The following is a 17,269-nucleotide window of genomic DNA, read 5'->3' on the forward strand; positions in this document are numbered from 1 at the left end:
CATCTGATCTTTGATAAACCTGACAGAAACAAGGAATGGGGAAAGGATTCCCTATTTAATAAATGGTGCCAGGAAAACTGGCTAGCCATATGTAGAAAGCTGAAACTGATCCCTTCCTTACACCTTATACAAAAATTAATTCAAGATGGATTAAAGACTTAAACTTTAGGCCTAAAACCATGAAAACCCTAGAAGAAAACCTAGGCAATACCATTCAGGACATAGGCATGGGCAAGGACTTCATGACTAAAACACCAAAAGCAATGGCAACAAAAGCCAAAATAGACAAATGGGATCTAATTAAACTAAAGAGCTTCTGCACAGCAAAAGAAACTACCATCAGAGTGAACAGGCAACCTACAGAATGGGAGAAGATTGTTGCAATCTACCCCTCTGAGAAAGGGCTGATATACAGAATCTACAAAGAACTTAAACAAATTTACAAGAAAAAATCAAACAACCCCATCAAAAAGTGGGCAAAGGATATGAACAGACACTTTTCAAAAGAAGAAATTTATGCAGCCAACAGACACATGAAAAAATGCTCATCATCACTGGCCATCAGAGAAATGCAAATCAAAACTACAACGAGATACCATGTCACATCAGTTAGAATGGCAATCATTAAAAAGTCAGGAAACAACAGGTGCTGGAGAGGATGTGGAGAAATAGGAACACTTTTACACGTTGGTGGGACTGTAAACTAGTTCAACCATTGTGGAAGACAGTGTGGTGATTCCTCAAGGATCTAAAACTAGAAATACCATTTCACCCAGCCATCCCATTACTGGGGATATACCCAAAGGATTATAAATCATGCTACTATAAAGACACATGCACATGTATGTTTATTGTGGCACTATTCACAATAGCAAAGACTTGGAATCAACCCAAATGTCCATCAATGACAGACTGGATTAAGAAAATGTGACACATATACACCATGGACTACTATGCAACCATAAAACAGGATGAGTTCATGTCCTTTGTAGGGACATGGAGGAAGCTGGAAACCATCATTCTCAGCAAACTGTCACAAGAACAGAAAACCAAACACTGCATGTTCTCACTCATAGGTGGGAACTGAACAATGAGAACACTTGGACACAGGGTGGGGAACACCACACACCGGGACCTGTCATGGGGTCGGGGTCAGGGGAGGGATAGCATTAGTAGATATACCTAATGTAAATGATGAGTTAATGGGTGCAGCACACCAACATGGCACATGTATACATATGTAACAAACCTGCACATTGGACACATGTATCCTAGAACTGAAAGTATAATAAAAAAATATTTTAAATGTATCTCAAATCATAAGGAATCTACTAGCAGAAATAAAAACATTCTGTGTGACAACGAAAAAAAATCAGAAAATGCATGTAAATTCCTTAACTCAGTGCCTGGTACACAGTAAGTGCTCAACATATAGCTGTCTTCATTGTTACTTGGTCATTGATATTGGTTGAGCTGGTGTTGAGTGGCATGGCCTCAAATAATGAATAGGACTTCTAGGTAAGAGTACTAACAATTCTATTAGGCAGGCTGGGCAAGTGCCAGTTTGTCTTGTGCAACAGGCTCTGTGACTGGATAACTCTGGAAGCAGAAATTCCAAACAGAGTCTAGCTATTTGATTGGTTCCAGATAGAAATCACTCCAGTTCAGCTGCTATTGGAAACTTACTCATCTGCTAACCTTGAGAATCAGTGGGTGTGAAGGTAAACAGGGAAAAAGTAAACAAGGCAAAAGAGACAGACTTCTGTACCATGAGCGAGATCAGCCTTGCACACAAAGTCTCAACTTCTCTAGAGTAGACAGAGAATCTAGCTTGATTTTACATTAGCTAGTCATTTTTGCCAGTTAAATGTGAATTAAAAATTGACTTACACAAAAACTGAAAGTTTGTGCTGAAGAACAGCCAAAGCAAAAGGTGGTGAGGCTCCTGCCACAGGGAAGCTTGTTATCTAGTAAATGCGACGAATTCACTCATTCTTGAGCTTATTCTCTTATTCCACCACCAGAATGCCTTCCATTAGCTGGTCTCTTTGCCTCCTGTCCCACCTAAGCTGTTATCTTTACCACAGCCAGAGTAGAGTTCCTAAAATACAGTTCTAATCCTGACATTCCCCTGCTTTCAAATCTTTGGTGGGTCCCTTTTCCTTGAACAAAGTCCAAACTGTTTAACATAGTTCACAAGAAACTTTATGATCTGGCTTGAAACCTCCCAGTGGCTTTGAATTGCTTTTGGAATAGAATCCACACTCTTCCTTGTGTCCTACTAGAGAATTCAGGCAGCTGAAAGAACTTGCTTAAGTGGTAGAGCCCACTCTGACTGATTCCAAAGCCCATATTCCAGACCAGAGCTGCTCATAGCAGCTTTACAGTGAACTATTTGTTAATGGTCCAAGCCTAGGGCAGTGACAACCTGTCAAAATGTAAATCAATGCAATGCTACCTTCATGGAGAAAGTCTTGCTGCGAAGAAAATAGCAGCTGAACTTAAAACAGTATGATTAGTTATGCAGTTGACTTACCTCCTGCTCCATATCTCGTTGGAAGCCAAAAGCAGTTTGGGGATCAGCAGCCATCTGTGTACCACACTTTGAATAGCATTGCTGCAATCTGACCCCCACACTGTACAGTAAGTCCTCACTTAACATTGTCAATAAAATCTTGGAAACGGTGACTTCAGGAAAAAAGATGTATCAGGAAATCAATTTGGCCATAGGCTAATTGATACAAACGAGTTAAATTCCTATGTCATATTTCTGGTAACAAAATCATCACTAAACTTCTGCATAAAGACTCAAAACACTTCTAAAAGTTAAACATTGAAACAAATGTGAGCTATACAGACATTCAGGAAAGATTAATAAAAGAGATAAGAGAATTATTTACCCAATTAATCCATTTCAAGGTCCTGGGTGGCTGGGGCCTATCCTGGCAGCTCAGGGCACAAGGCGGGCACCAGCCCCGGAGAGGACGTCATCCCATTGCAGAGCGCACTCACACACACCCACCCACATTCACTCACACTGGGACCTCTCAGACACACCAATTAACCTCAGGTGTGCATCTTTGAGATGGTGTCCTAGTGGGAGGAAGCCGGAGTACCTGGAGAAAATCCATACAGACATGGGGAGAATGTGCTGACTCCACACAGACAGTGGCCCCAGATGGGAAGAGATTTTTTTTTTTTTTCCTCATCAACATTATAATGAAACGGGGTTGAAGGAAACTATGTTATTTGAAGACGTGCTGTTTTCTTACTCTTCTTATTCCTTAGCTGAGGTCTTCATATGAAGCACCTGATTTATTCCTGGCCCCTTCTTTCCTGCCTTCTATGGACTTCTGCACAGGAACTGCCAGATAATCTGTATCATAGATGAAGAAGGGGTTTTAAAAAGTATATCCTACTTTTCAAAGCCAGGAAGAAAATCTTTTTTGGAATTACCCTCAGTTTGGAATTTTCACAAGGCTCTAAGTTCCAGAAAGCTATTCTTGCTGGCTGCTTGGCTAAGGTTTCAGTAAAAGCCCTGATTTCCACAGCAGAACTGTGCAAACTATTTTTTTTTTTTTTTTTTTTTTTTTTTTGAGACGGAGTCTCGCTCTGTCTGTCGCCCGGACTGGAGTGCAGTGGCCGGATCTCAGCTCACTGCAAGCTCCGCCTCCCAGATTCATGCCATTCTCCTGCCTCAGCCTCCCGAGTAGCTGGGACTACAGGCGCCCGCCACCTCGCCCGGCTAGTTTTTTGTATTTTTTTAGTAGAGACGGGGTTTCACCATGTTAGCCAGGATGGTCTCGATCTCCTGACCTTGTGATCCGCCCGTCTCGGCCTCCCAAAGTGCTGGGATTACAGGCTTGAGCCACCGCGCCCGGCCTGTGCAAACTATTCTTATATGCACTGGCCTCACAGCCTAAGGCAGTGGCAGCCTCAAAAATCCTGCCATGCGGAATTCTATGATTCTGTCCTTATGTGCTCTTAGTCCTTCCGTATACTGCTGAGGAGCTCCCTAATCAGTCTTCCTCCATTCTCCATCACCATGCGCTTTCTACCAGCTTTTTCACTTTTAGCCTCACTGAATAGCCCCACCACACACACACACACACACACACACACACACACCATGCTCAGATCTTTAGTGGTAGCAACAGTTAGGAAAGCTTTGCTCATTCATTCTTTTGTTTATTCAAATATTCGGTCAGAACTGTCTCTGTACCAGGAACTGTGTTAAGAGTTAAGGACACAATGGTAAACAATAAAAAAGACAGCCATGCCCTCTGGGAGTTTTCTGAGCTGAGTGAGGAAGTCAGACTAAATGACATCATGATGAATGCTATAAATAAAAGTATTAAAGTTCCATGAGGGCTGGGCACAGTGGCTCACACCTGTAATCCCAGCACTTTGAGAGGCCGAGGCGGGCAAATCAATTGAGGCCAGGAGTTTGAGACTAGCCTGGCCAAGATGGTGAAACCCCGTCTCTACTAAAAATTACAAAATTAGTTGGGTGTGGTGGTACACGCCTGTAATCCCAGATATTCAGGAGGCTGAGGCACAAGAATCGCTTGAACCCGGGAGGCAGAAGTTGCAGTGAGCCGAGATCGCACCACAGCCTGGACAACACAGCAAGACTGTCTCAAAACAAATAAATAAATAACTTATCTGAGAAAGTAAAGCAGGCACTTATCTGACAAAGTAATCTAATCTGTTTGCGGGTAGAAGTCATACTTACATTGAGACTTAAATGTCATCATGAATTTTTGTCTAATAGTCAACATCAAGCCCACTCTTTTGTTCCCAATGCCAAGTACTGAGTTAAACACTTTAGATACATAAAGTGATTTCATCTTCACAAGGTCTCCATGGCAAAGGAGTCATTTTTACCCCCATTTTATAGATGAGAAAACTGAGAAGCCAAGTTACCACTCCAAAGTTGCACAACCAATCAGGGATTGGGACCTAAGTCTGCCTGATTACAATGCCTAGTTTTTAACTACTCTACTCTAACCTGGTGGAAGCCTTGATAAATACACTAGAAGGCATCCCAGGCCCAGGAAGAGAGCCACCGGTAATTAGAGCTGCCTCTGATTAAACATCGTGTGAGGAAGTACATGATGGCTCCTAGGCCACACTGTCCAGTCCCACCCTTCTAAAATAACTGTGATTCATTCCTACGAGAGGTGCTAAACTGCTTGTGTTGTCATTAATTATTTGTTTGTAGAACTTTCTACAAGAATAAGACTTTCCAGGTTGCATCTGAAGGACCTGGGCCAACACCCATCCAATTTAATTATTTGTAAGTCCCCATTTGGGGGCAGATCCCCTGCTAGGCTTGGGGACACTGAACAGAATAAGTCAGAGTCCTAGCCTTCAAAGAGCTTATCTGGCAGTGAAAGAGACAGGCAAGTAAACGGATCACTGTATTATTTTGCAGCGAGTGAGAAAACTAGAAGGACATACAGGGACCAGAAGTAGCATAGAAGAGAGGAAGCTTTTCTGGAGGAGGGGATTTCTAGGTTGGGTTTTAAAGTAGAAATATGCATTCAATGAAACTCAAAAAGAGAGTCTTCCACTTGTTAAAGGGGTGAGGACATCAGGCAGCAGCAAGCATTTAGTTTGCTAGAAGCTGCTTTTGTCTGATTGGAACATACAATGAAGGGTGAGTAGAGGCATGACATGCAGCTAAAGAGATACACAGAGGCCAATCATAACTGGTCTTATACCCTAGGCTCAGGAGCTGGGATTTTTATCTTGAAGACAACATGTCGGCAAAAGAGACGGTCCTAAGCCCTGAAAACGATACATTCTGGTTTGCGATTGAGAAAACTCTCTCTGGCATGGGTAAAGAGGGTTGGTCAGATAAAGCCAGGCAAGAAGCAAGAAGAGTCTTTTTTTATTTTTTAGAGACAGAGTCTTGCTATGTTGCCCCATCTGGTCTCGAACTCCTGGCCTCAACTGATCTTTCTGCCTCAGCTGCCTCAGCCTCTCGAGTCATTGGGATTACAGGTGTGAGCCATCATATCTGCCAGGAAGGGTCTTTTTTGTTTATTTGTTTGTTTGAGATGGAGTCTGGCTCTGTCGCCCAGGCTTGAGTGCAGTGGTGCAATGTCATCTCACTGCAGCCTCTGCCTCCTGGGTTCAAGCTTTCTCCTGCCTCAGCCTCCTGAGTAGCTGGAATTACAGGTGCGTGCCTCCATGCCTGGCTAATTTTTGTATTTTTAGTAGAGACAGGGTTTCACCACGTAGGCCAGGCTGGTCTTGAACTCCTGACCTCAAATGATCCATCAGCCTCGGCCTCCCAAAGTGCTGGATTACAGGCGTAAGCCACCATGACCACCAGAAAGGGTCTTTAAGAGTATAAACGGCTGGTGCTCAGTTGAGAGTAGTGAGGTTGGACAGAAAGGAAGAGACAGGAAGGTAATAGCAGGAGGACTCGGTGACTAGTGGGATGTGCACTGTGAGGGGGCAGGAGGAGTCCAGAATGACTCCTAACTTTCTGTGCTGGGCAACTGGGTGGTGGCTGGAACCAGGAGCTGAAACAGGGCTTTTAGGGAAATGAAGAGGGAGTGGGAGAATGATGAGACTGGGCTTTTGAGGTGGAGGTGCCAGGAGGCAGGGATCGTCAGGCAGAGGAGAACTCCAGGGAGAAACTCTCCACTGCTCCCTAGGGAATGCCTGGTAGGAAGCATTCCTAGGCAGAGCAGAAGTCTGTGACACCCACGCTGCAGGCCTCTGAAATGAAAATCACCAACTGCTGAAACCAGCTGACTCCTATGGCAAAACATGCCTGGCATCCCCAACCTGAGGTGAGGAGTGGCTGGGAGAATCAACCACTTATTTACTCTCCAGGCTTCCCTTCTTAGTAAATGACACAACTACCTGTCTCCTCCAAAGCGCAAGCCCAAACCCTAAAACCTACCCTTCCTGCCTCCTTTTCCCCATACCCATCCATCTAATTTAACTAATCTTCAACAACCATTCCATCTCAGTCTTGATCATTCTTGGTCCCCTTATCTTGCTATACCATCTTCATAGCATTTATATGATCTAAAATGATATTATACTGCTGCCTACTTGTTTACTACCTATGTTGCCTCTGGAGCGTAGGCTCCAGGAGGGCAGGGGTCGTGTCCCATTCATCTCCATATCCCTAATCCCTGGAACAGTGCTTGGTGCATTGTCAGAGCTCAACAAACGTGAATCAAATGAAGTTCATTTTTTTTTAACCTTCTTCAAACCTTTTTCAGCTTTACTAATATTCATCCTTCACTAATACCTGATATAACACAAATTCTTACTTTTGTATTTTTCTCTCTTTTTTTTTTAAGAAACGGCATCTCACTACGTTGCCCAGGCTAGACTCAAACCCTTGGGCTCAAATGATCCTCCTGCCTTGACCTTCTCTGAGGAGCTGGGACTACAGGCACATGCCACCACACCCAACTATTAAATGAAATTATTGATCCAACACTTCTCCCCGTCTCTGCTGCTCCCATAATGATTCAAGCCCCTGTACAATTCCTGGAGTGTTCCGGGAACCCCTCAGACTTGGTGACTGACTCTTTGTGGGTTGAGAAGGATGGGAGTCTGTTAGTCTTTTCATTTCCAAGTCATATCTCCTCTCCCATCCACTCATTCTCCACAAAGCAGCCAAAATAATCCTCTAAATTCCTGGACAAGTCACTCCTTGCTTAAAATTTTCAGGTGGCCTCAAGGGCCAGCAAGCTCAACTCTTTGATTAATCTCCTATCACTTTACACCTCACTCTCTACTCCTCACACATTGCTGCTTCTGTTCCTCAAAAAAAAGCTACCTTCAGGACCAGTCATACCTCTGTCGGGCACACTCTTCCCCAGCAATTTGCATGGGTCCCAGCTTAAATGCCACTTCCTGAGACAAGCCTCCCTGGCCCATACAATCTAAAATAAAGCCCCCATCCCCAACCAATCTTCCACAGCCCCAGGCACTCTTTAGCACATCAACCTGATTATTTCCTTCACATCACTTATTATAGCCTATTCTTGTTTATTGATTTGTTAACTTAAATATTGTTTCTCTCTTTTTCATCTCTCTCCACCCCCAGCAGGTACTCCACTGCCTGGAAGATAGTTACAGCTTAATTAGTATTTTTGAATTAAATTGTGCTTCCAGGCCGGGCGCGGTGGCTCAAGCCTGTAATCCCAGCACTTTGGGAGGCCGAGACGGGTGGATCATGAGGTCAGGAGATCGAGACCATCCTGGCTAACACGGTGAAACCCCGTCTCTACTAAAAAAATACAAAAAACTAGCCGGGCGACGTGGCGGCGCCTGTAGTCCCAGCTGCTCGGGAGGCTGAGGCAGGAGAATGGCGTGAACCCGGGAGGCGGAGCTTGCAGTGAGCTGAGATCCGGCCACTGCACTCCAGCCTGGGCAACAGAGCGAGACTCCGCCTCAAAAAAAAAAAAAAAAAAAAATTGTGCTTCCACTATCATGATAGTGGTGGTGGTGATGATGATGATGATGATGATGACAAGGATGGTGACTGAGGATGCTAATATTCATGATGTTCTCCCCTAGCTTATTTGAGTTTGTGGATCCAATGACTGACTGAAGTATGTTCTCGACTATTTAATTAGAGACAGAATCCATTGTTAAAAGGTTCATCTGGGCTTTGAAGGATGTGTAGGGTGTGTGTGTGTGTGTGTGTTTATTCACACCAGGAGACCTATAGTCATCATTAGGTACAACTCACCACCTGTCTCTGTGGATACTCGCTCAGTAAAGGCAAAATGAAGACGTGTCAGGTCTCCTCTATCATTTTGCATGATGGGTTGGATTTATTGTGTTTCGTAGACAATAAATATTGAGACAAGAAGACAGTCTTTTGGCCCCTTTAGATGCTTTCCCAGCTCCCGCATTCACTCTGCCAGGAATGGGTTTTGAGGACATGCTAGAAAAGAGAGAAAATGCAATTAACCAGAAATTAACCAGATGGTGCTAGGAGGAGGGACTGGGGCTGAAAGCCAACGGGGGCTGCAGAAGGAAGAGTGGCCACAAACTAAAACAAGATGACCTGTCAGTTTCAATCACACTGGTGAAAACTTTAGGAAACACATGGCTGAACACATTTCACACTGGTCCTGAAAAGGGAACAGGTTCTTAGTGAAACTCAAAAAGTAGAGATGAAAGAAATCTCTGGGCCAGGCACCATGGCTCACGCCTGTAATCCCAGCACTTTGGGAGGCCAAGGCGGGCGGATCACCTGAGGTCAGGAATTTGAGACCAGCCTGGCCAACAAGGTGAAACCCGGTCGCTACTAAAAACACAAAAATTAACCAGGCTTGGTGGCAGGCCCCTGTAATCCCAGCTACTCAGGAGGCTGAGGCAGGAGAATTGCTTGAACCTGGGAGGCGGAGGTTGCAGAGAGCCGAGATTGAGCCACGGCACTCCAGCCTGGGGAACAAGAGGAAGACTTTGTCCCCCGGCCTCCGCCAAAAAAAAAAAAGGCCGGGCGCAGTGACTCACGCCAGTAATCCCAGCACTTTGGAAGTCCGAGGCCGGCGGATCACGAGGTCAGGAAATCGAGACCAGCAAAAAATTAGCCGGTCGTGGTGGCGGGCGCCTGTAAACCCAGCTACTCCGGAGGCTGAGGCAGGAGAATGGCGTGAACCCAAGAGGAGGAGCTTGCAGTGAGCCCAGATCGCGCCACTGCACTCCTCCCTGGGGATCAAGAGGAAGCCTTCATCTCCAAAAAAAAAAAAGGCGGGCGCGGTGGCTCACGCCAGTAATCCCAGCACGTTGGGAGGCCAACGCGGGCGGATCACGAGGTCAGAAGATCGAGGCCAGCCTAGCTAACACGGTGAAACCCCGTCTTTACCGAAAATACAAAAAATTAGCCGGGCTTGGCCGGGCGAGGTGGCTCAAGCCTGTAATCCCAGCACTTCAGGAGGCCGAGACGGGCGGATCACGAGGTCAGGAGATCGAGACCATCCTGGCTAACACGGTGAAACCCCGTCTCTACTAAAAAAATACAAAAATCTAGCCCGGCGAGGTGGCGGGCGCCTGTAGTCCCAGCTGCTCGGGAGGCTGAGGCAGAGAATGGCGTAAACCCGGGAGGCGGAGCTTGCAGTGAGCTGAGATCTGGCCACTGCACTCCAGCCTGGGCGACAGAGCGAGACTCCGTCTCAAAAAAAAAAAAAAAAAAAAAAAAAATTAGCCGGGCTGGTGGCAGGCGCCTGTAGTCCCAGCTACTCCGGAGGCTGAGGCAGGAAAATGGCATGAACCCAGGAGGCCGAGCTTGCAGTGAGCCCAGATCTCGCCACTGCACTCCAGCCTGGGTGACAGAGTGAGACTCCATCTCAAAAACAAACAAACAAACAAAAATCTCCAATAGTCATCTCATTTTGCAGATGGGTAATTTGAAGCCCAGAGAGAAAAAGGACTTTCCCAGGGTCACACAGCAATTGTATGGCTGATCTGAGACGGGAATTCTCACTATTCAAAGTTCAGTGATTTTCTGGCATAACAGACTGAAGAGTAGTCTCATATTTGAACAAACAGCAAATAGATGACTAACTCTAGTAATATCGCAGGTGTATAGCCTAACTTTTAAGCTAAGTCATCCATGTGTACACTCATCTGTGTGGCCACAGAAACTAGCAAGAGCCTGTGCCCAAAACTTACCCAAATTTTTATGGCTTCTGATTTCTAGCTCTTCTTCCTTTCAGACCATGACCAGCCTATCACAAGGCATACATATCACTTCCCCTTTGACTCCCAAGCTGATATCATCAAAGAGAAGCCAGAAACAACCAAAAGATATATGTTGTCAGAGAACTTGGTGTGCCCATAACACTTATAGAAGCAGCAGGCAAATCATATTAGATAGTGAGTATTCTTTGAAGCCATGTCAGATCAGAAATCATGACTCTCATCCAGTAAAATTGTGGAAAACAGGACCATTTTAGAATATCTAAGGTTCTGTGTGGGACAGAGTAATAACGGGAAATAAAAGAAGAGCAGATTAAGTATATCATTCAGGATTCTGACTTGCCATGTCATATTCTTAGTAGCTCAGAAAGATGTTTCTATAAAAATAAATAAATAAAGGCCAGGCAAAGTGGCTCATGCCTGTAACCCCAACACTTCGGGAGGTCAAGGTGGGAGGATGGCTTGAAGCCAAGAGTTTGAGACCAGCCTGGGCAACAAAGTGAGAACCGAACCCATCTCTACAAAAAATTTAAAAATAAAAAAATTAGCTGAGTGTTTTGGTGCCTGCCTATGGTCCCAGCTACTCATGAGGCTGAGGCAGGAGGATCCCTTGAGCCCAGGAGTTGGAGACTGCAGTGAGCTATGATCATGCCACTACACTTCAGTTTGGGTGACAGAGTGAGATCTTGCCACTACACTTCAGCTCAGGCGACAGAGTGGGACCTTGTCTCTAAAAAAAAAAAAAAATCTGAGCAACAAACATAAAATCTGGAATCAAAATAGTAAATCAAACATAAAATCTAGAACCAAAATCTGGTCTGATTGGTGCCATGTGGTTCCTTATCTTTTACTTAATTAGACCTATGGTCTGATCCCAAATAATGACCTTAGGCAAAATGTCTAAATACATAAGCTTTCTTCCTTTACTTTACAATAAGAATAACAATAACAATCCAAGGTGAAGGCAGGAGGATCACTTGAGATCAGGAGTTCGAGACCAGCCTGGCCAACATGGCAAAACCGCATCTCTGCTAAAAATACAAAAATTAGCCAGGCATGGTGGCATGCACTGGTAATCCCAGCTACTCAGGAGGCTGAGGCACGAGAATCACTTGAACCCAGTGTTTCACGCGTCCATGTGAAGAGACCACCAAACAGGCTTTGTGTGAGCAACATGGCTGTTTATTTCACGTGGGTGCAGGCGGGCTGAGTCCGAAAAGAGAGTCAGCAAAGGGTGGTGGATTATCATTAGTCCTTATAGGTTTTGGGATCGGCGGTGGAGTTAAGAGCAATGTTTTGGGGCAGGGGGTGGATCTCACAAAGTACATTCTCAAGGGTGGTGAGAATTATAAAGAACCTTCTTAAGGGTGGGGGAGATTACAAAGTACTTTGGTCAGTTAGGGTGGGTCAGAAACAAATCACAATGGTGGAATGTCAGTTAAGGCTATTTTCACTTCTGTGGATCTTCAGTTGCTTCAGGCCATCTGGATGTGCAGGGAATATGATGATGGCTTAGCTTGAGCTCAGAGGCCTGACACCCAGGAGGCAGAAGCTGCAGTGAGCCAGGATGACGCCACTGCACTCCAGCCTGGGGTACAGAGTGAGACTCCATTTCAAAAAAAAAACAACAAAACAAAACTGAATAACAATCCAAATAATAAACATAATCATCACTTACTGATCACGACATATATGCCAGACAATATGTTACATATATCATAGTCCATTTTCTGTTGCTTTTAACAGAACACTTGAAACTGGGTACGCTATGTTGCTGGGGCTGGTCTGAAACTTCTGGGGTCCCAAAATAATGGGATTACAGGCATGAGCCATCATGTCTGGTCTCACTACGTTTCCCAGGCTGGCCTCAAACTCCTGGGCTCAAGTGATCTGCCTGTCTTTGACTCTCATAGTGCTAGAATCACAGGTGTGAGCCACAGCACCTGGCCTCAGCCTCTTTTAATAAAGTCACTAGTCCAGTGATAATCCATTAATCCGTTAACCCCTTAAACCATCAATCCACGAATAATTAATGCATTCATGAGGGGAGGGTCCTCACGATCCAAACATCTCTTAAAAGCCCCATTTCTCAATACTGAATTCAGACCATGTAAGAATACAAACATTAAGACTGCGATGTTACCTTATTTTCATTTTTCACTTAATCCCCATCTCAAACCCGTGAAATGTAGGCATTATTATTTTCTTTCTTTCTTTCTTTTTTTTTTTGAGACAGAGTCTCGCTCTGTCGCCCAGGCTGGAGTGCAGTGGCGGGATCTCAGCTTACTGCAAACTCCGCCTCCCAGGTTTATGCCATTCTCCTGCCTCAGCCTCCCGAGTAGCTGGGACTACAGGCGCCCGCCACCTCGCCTGGCTAGTTTTTTATATTTTTTTAGTAGAGACGGGCTTTCACCGTGTTAACCAGAATGGTTTCGATCTCCTGACCTCGTGATCCGCCTGTCTCGGCCTCCCAAAGTGCTAGGATTACAGGCTTGAGCCACCGCGCCTGGCCGGCATTATTATTTTCAACAAGAATCAGAGAGAGGGCCAGGTACAGTGGCTCACGCCTGTAATCCCAAAACCTTGGGAGACTGAGGCAGAGGATTGCTTGAAGCCAGCCAGCAGGTCAGGACCAACCCGGGCAGCAAAGTGAGACCCCATCTCTACAGAAAATAAAAAACTTAGTTGGACATGGTAACACATGCCTACAGTTCCAGCTACTCAGCAGGCTGAGACTACAGTGTAGCCACCACCCTACCCACAGATTGCTGTTTGAGGTTACAGTGAGCTTTGTTCATGCCACTGCACTCCAACCTGGGAAGCAGAGTGAGACTGCATCTTAAAAAAATAAATAAAAAGAAATTTTTTAAGTAATTAGAGAGATGAAGTAATTTGCCCAATTTGTTAACAAGTGATAGGACCAATATTTGAATTTGTGTGAATTCCTCTTCACCTTTTAAAATTTTTATTTTATTTTGGAGATGGGTCTCACTATGTCACCCAGTCTGGAGTACAGTTGTTACCAGAAAGGGATCCCGATCCAGATCCCAAGAGAAGGGTCTTGGATCTCGTGCAAGAAAGAATTTGGGGAGAGTCCAGAAAGTAAAATGAAAGCAAGTTTAAGAAAGTAAAGGAATAAAAAAATGGCTGCTCCATAGGCAGAGCAGCAGCATGGGCTGCTCAGCTGCTTATACTTACTGTTACTTCTTGATTATATGCTAAACAAGGGGTGGGTTATTCATCAGTTTTCCAGGAAAGGGGTGGACAATTCCCGGAACTGAGGGTTCCTCCCCTTTTTGGACCATATAGGGTAACTTCCATGTTGCCATGGCATTTGTAAACTGTCATGGCGCTGGCAGGAGTGTCTTTTAGCATGCTAATGCATTATAATTAGCATATAACCAGCAGTGAAGACGACCAGAGGTCCCTTTCATTGCTATCTTGATTTTGGTGGGATTTGGCCAGGTTCTTTACTGCCTGCTGTTTTATCAGCAAGGTCTTTGTGACCTATATCTTGTGCCAACCTCCTATCTCATCCTGCAACTAAGAATTCCTTAACCTCCTGGGAATGCAGCCCAGTAGATCTCCGCCTTATTTTATTCAGTCCCTGTTCAAGTTGGAGTCGCGCTCTGATAAATGTCTCTGACACAGTTGATATTCACAAACTCTATCACATACAGCCTCAAATTCCTGGGCCTCCCACCTTAGTCTCCCAAGTAGTTGGGACTGCAGACACACACCACTGCACCCAGCAAGTTTTTTTTAGTTTTTAATCATTGTATTTCAAAAAGTAGTTGGGAGGATTAAATTTTAATTTTAATTTTAAAAGTAAGGCACTTTTCAAAGTGTCAGCTCTCAGTATGTACTCAATAAATGGTAGTTTGTGTCCTCTCCTGTCCTCCTTCACATCCTTTGGCTTATCTGCAAGGAGGAGTAAAGCTCTTTGGCAAGCGGGCTTCTTTGACTGGAATGCCCAATCCTCTATTGCCAACCCTCTATCCATCTATTGTAAAAACCACAGAATTCCTGGCCATCTAACTGGGCAACAAAAGTGAAGGCCAAGAGAAGATACCCAATGCCATCTTCTCCCATTCCAGCTGGAGGACTAAGGCTCTAGGAGGCAAGGGGAAAGGGTGTCCTGGCTTTACTGTGAGAACTGGAGCACCTAAATTTTCTTCTCTGGGAGTCGGTTTTCCCTTTAGAAAAAGGGAGCTGGGCGGGAGGGCCCCAGAGGAATATGGATCGGTGGCAAAAAGAATGCTCAGCAAGTAACTCAACTCCTCGGATCGTGCCCCATCTTCAATATGAGTGACAATAAAATGAATAATTGCACGTGGTTCACAAGGCCCCTGAATTGAAGTAAATCACAAGAAGTGCTTAGCAGAGTCCCATGGACATAAAGCGTTCAATAGATGTTACCTCTATGCCTGCTATTGTCATCATTCCGACCCTAACATTCAAGGTGTCTCTATTAAGCAAGAGGATTCCTTTGTGAATGACTTTAATTCGCCAATGTACTCAAGGGTCTATCTAAAGCACGGCTCTAGAGCCCTGATTCTAGCGCTTTCCATGGCCAGAGGACCAGCTTTCCTGCCTCAAAGGGAAGTCTGAGAATGGTCCAACAGCCATGACAATCCCCGCGAAGAGTTCATTCCCTCTTCTCTTTTCACGACCTGCTGATGTCTGAACCCGATTTCCCCAGCCCGCCCATCTCAGTCACCATTGGTCGCCTCCTCGCTGGCGTGACTAAGACCCGGCCCTCTTCTCGCTGGGACCACTCTGAGGCGATCTGCGGAAGCTGAGGGGCCTCGGAGGAGGGGCCGGGATGCATCCTGGGCTTTGTAGTCCATCTGCACAACTACAGCCAGAGAGCGGGGCCTCACGACCTGGAGAACTACAATCCCCAGCAGCCAGGCGGAAGTGGAGCGAGGGGGCTCGCATCACGTGGGCGTTCGGCCTGGGCGGGCTATTTCTCAGTGCGGCGGCGGCGGCGGCGGCGGCGGCGGCGGCGGCTCCCGGGACCGGGGCCTTTTGTTTGGAGCGGCTGCGGGGAGGCCCCGGAGCGGCGAGGCCGGCGGCCTTCCCCAGCTTGCTCGGTCCCGGTCGCCCCTCGCGTGGGTGGGGGGCCGCCCCCTGGGCCGGGCATCTGCTCAGGCGCCGCCGCCCCGCCCTAGGCCGGCCCCGCCCGGCCTGAGGGGAGGAACCGGCCGGGCCTCGCCGCGAGGCCCAGCCACCTCCGGAGTCGCAGTCTCTGCTCTCAGTGCTCCGGAACGGAGGCCGTCCCTCGCCCCTCGGGCCGACGCCATGAAGATCAAAGATGCCAAGAAACCCTGTAAGATGGGGGCTGGGGTCTGCCGGGTTGGGAGGGCATCCTTGGGCCCCGTCTGAGAGCCCCTTGGCTGGGCGGCCTGCTTCCAAGCCCGTTGCTCCTCGCCGGCGCCTAGTCCGAGATGGGGGCGGAGGGACCATTTCAGCCACGAGTTCGAGGCTTCCGTCCTCCCCATCCCCCCCCATTCATGCATGGTGAATGCCTGCCGCCCCCTAGCCTTTCCTCCCACTTTCTCTTCGAGATCTGGGAGGTGCCAGAGGGAATTTCTGATTCGGATTTTGTTAAACTAGACTAGTCTCCTCTCCCAGCTCCCCCTGAATTCAGGTTGAAAAGAGGCGGTCGCGGCTGTCAGGTTGCGCTAGCGGCTTTTAGCACCTGTTTTTACGGATTTCCGGGCTTCCTGCTGGTGTCCTTGAAATGCCAGTGGGTTCCTGGGAGTTGTCACTGTTGTTACAGTTGGAGCTTTCAAACGTACGTGCATGCAGTCTGCCAGCGTGTAATTGCTTTGGCTTGTTTTTGTTTGGAATATCGACTAGTTCATGTTTGTTTTAGAAAACGCAGATAAACAAAAAAGATAAAGTCACCCGTATTCCCGGCACCCGGAGCGAACCACTGTTAATATTATGGTGAATACCCGTAGAGACCTTTCTATGTATGTACTTAAAAAAAAATTCTTACTATGCTTTTAGAAAGGTCGACTTTCATTTGCTTCCTTTTATGTTTAGTCTTTTAAAAACCTTTTGTTCCAGTAATTGACTTATTTAATCACTCAGCCATTGTGATCGTCACTCCAAGTATTGCCTCCCAGAAGGACTAGGAATGTGGGGATTCATGCTCATCGTCTTGATGCTTTTGCTGTTTTTACAGTGTTTCGTGTGATCTCTTAACTGTTAAGAAATCCTCAACTATAAAACAGGGCGCTGACACTTTCCCTGCCCGTCCGTCAGGGTTCCTGTAAAACTCACCTGAGAGGCAACAAGCCAAAACACTGTGAAAACTTACAAATTCCTATTTAACTGTAAGGTAATTTGGTCTTAACTTTACAGGTGAGGAAATTGAACTTAGCCGCAGAGTAACTTTTCCCAGGATATACCCAGCCATGTGCTATGAGGTTCATAACCCTAAATGGACTGACTCATAACACAGCGTTCTTTCTCCTGCACCCGTAGGGCATTGTCTAAGTACTTTATCTGGTAGTTTCATCTGTTAATTAAAATTTTAAAAAATTATTTATGATAACAATAGATC

The 17,269-nt window shown here is 46.0% G+C and overlaps 1 protein-coding gene across 2 annotated transcripts in view; it reads left to right on the forward strand.

Moving 5' to 3' along the window:
• Positions 1 to 15,702: 15,702 nt before the first annotated feature.
• PANK3 (pantothenate kinase 3) overlaps positions 15,703 to 17,269 on the forward strand; it is a 28,498-nt gene continuing 26,931 nt past the window's right edge. The window contains exon 1 of one of the 2 annotated variants that reach the window (XM_033180341.1): positions 15,703 to 16,024. In XM_033180341.1, coding sequence (XP_033036232.1) covers positions 15,997 to 16,024 — 28 coding nt within the window. In that variant the 5' untranslated portion in view covers positions 15,703 to 15,996. The remainder of the gene's footprint in view (positions 16,025 to 17,269) is intronic. The other variant, XM_033180342.1, reaches the window with a different exon arrangement.

This window comes from Trachypithecus francoisi, unplaced genomic scaffold (assembly GCF_009764315.1).
Source record: "Trachypithecus francoisi isolate TF-2019V2 unplaced genomic scaffold, Tfra_2.0 Lachesis_group2, whole genome shotgun sequence".
Taxonomy (NCBI): domain Eukaryota; kingdom Metazoa; phylum Chordata; class Mammalia; order Primates; family Cercopithecidae; genus Trachypithecus; species Trachypithecus francoisi.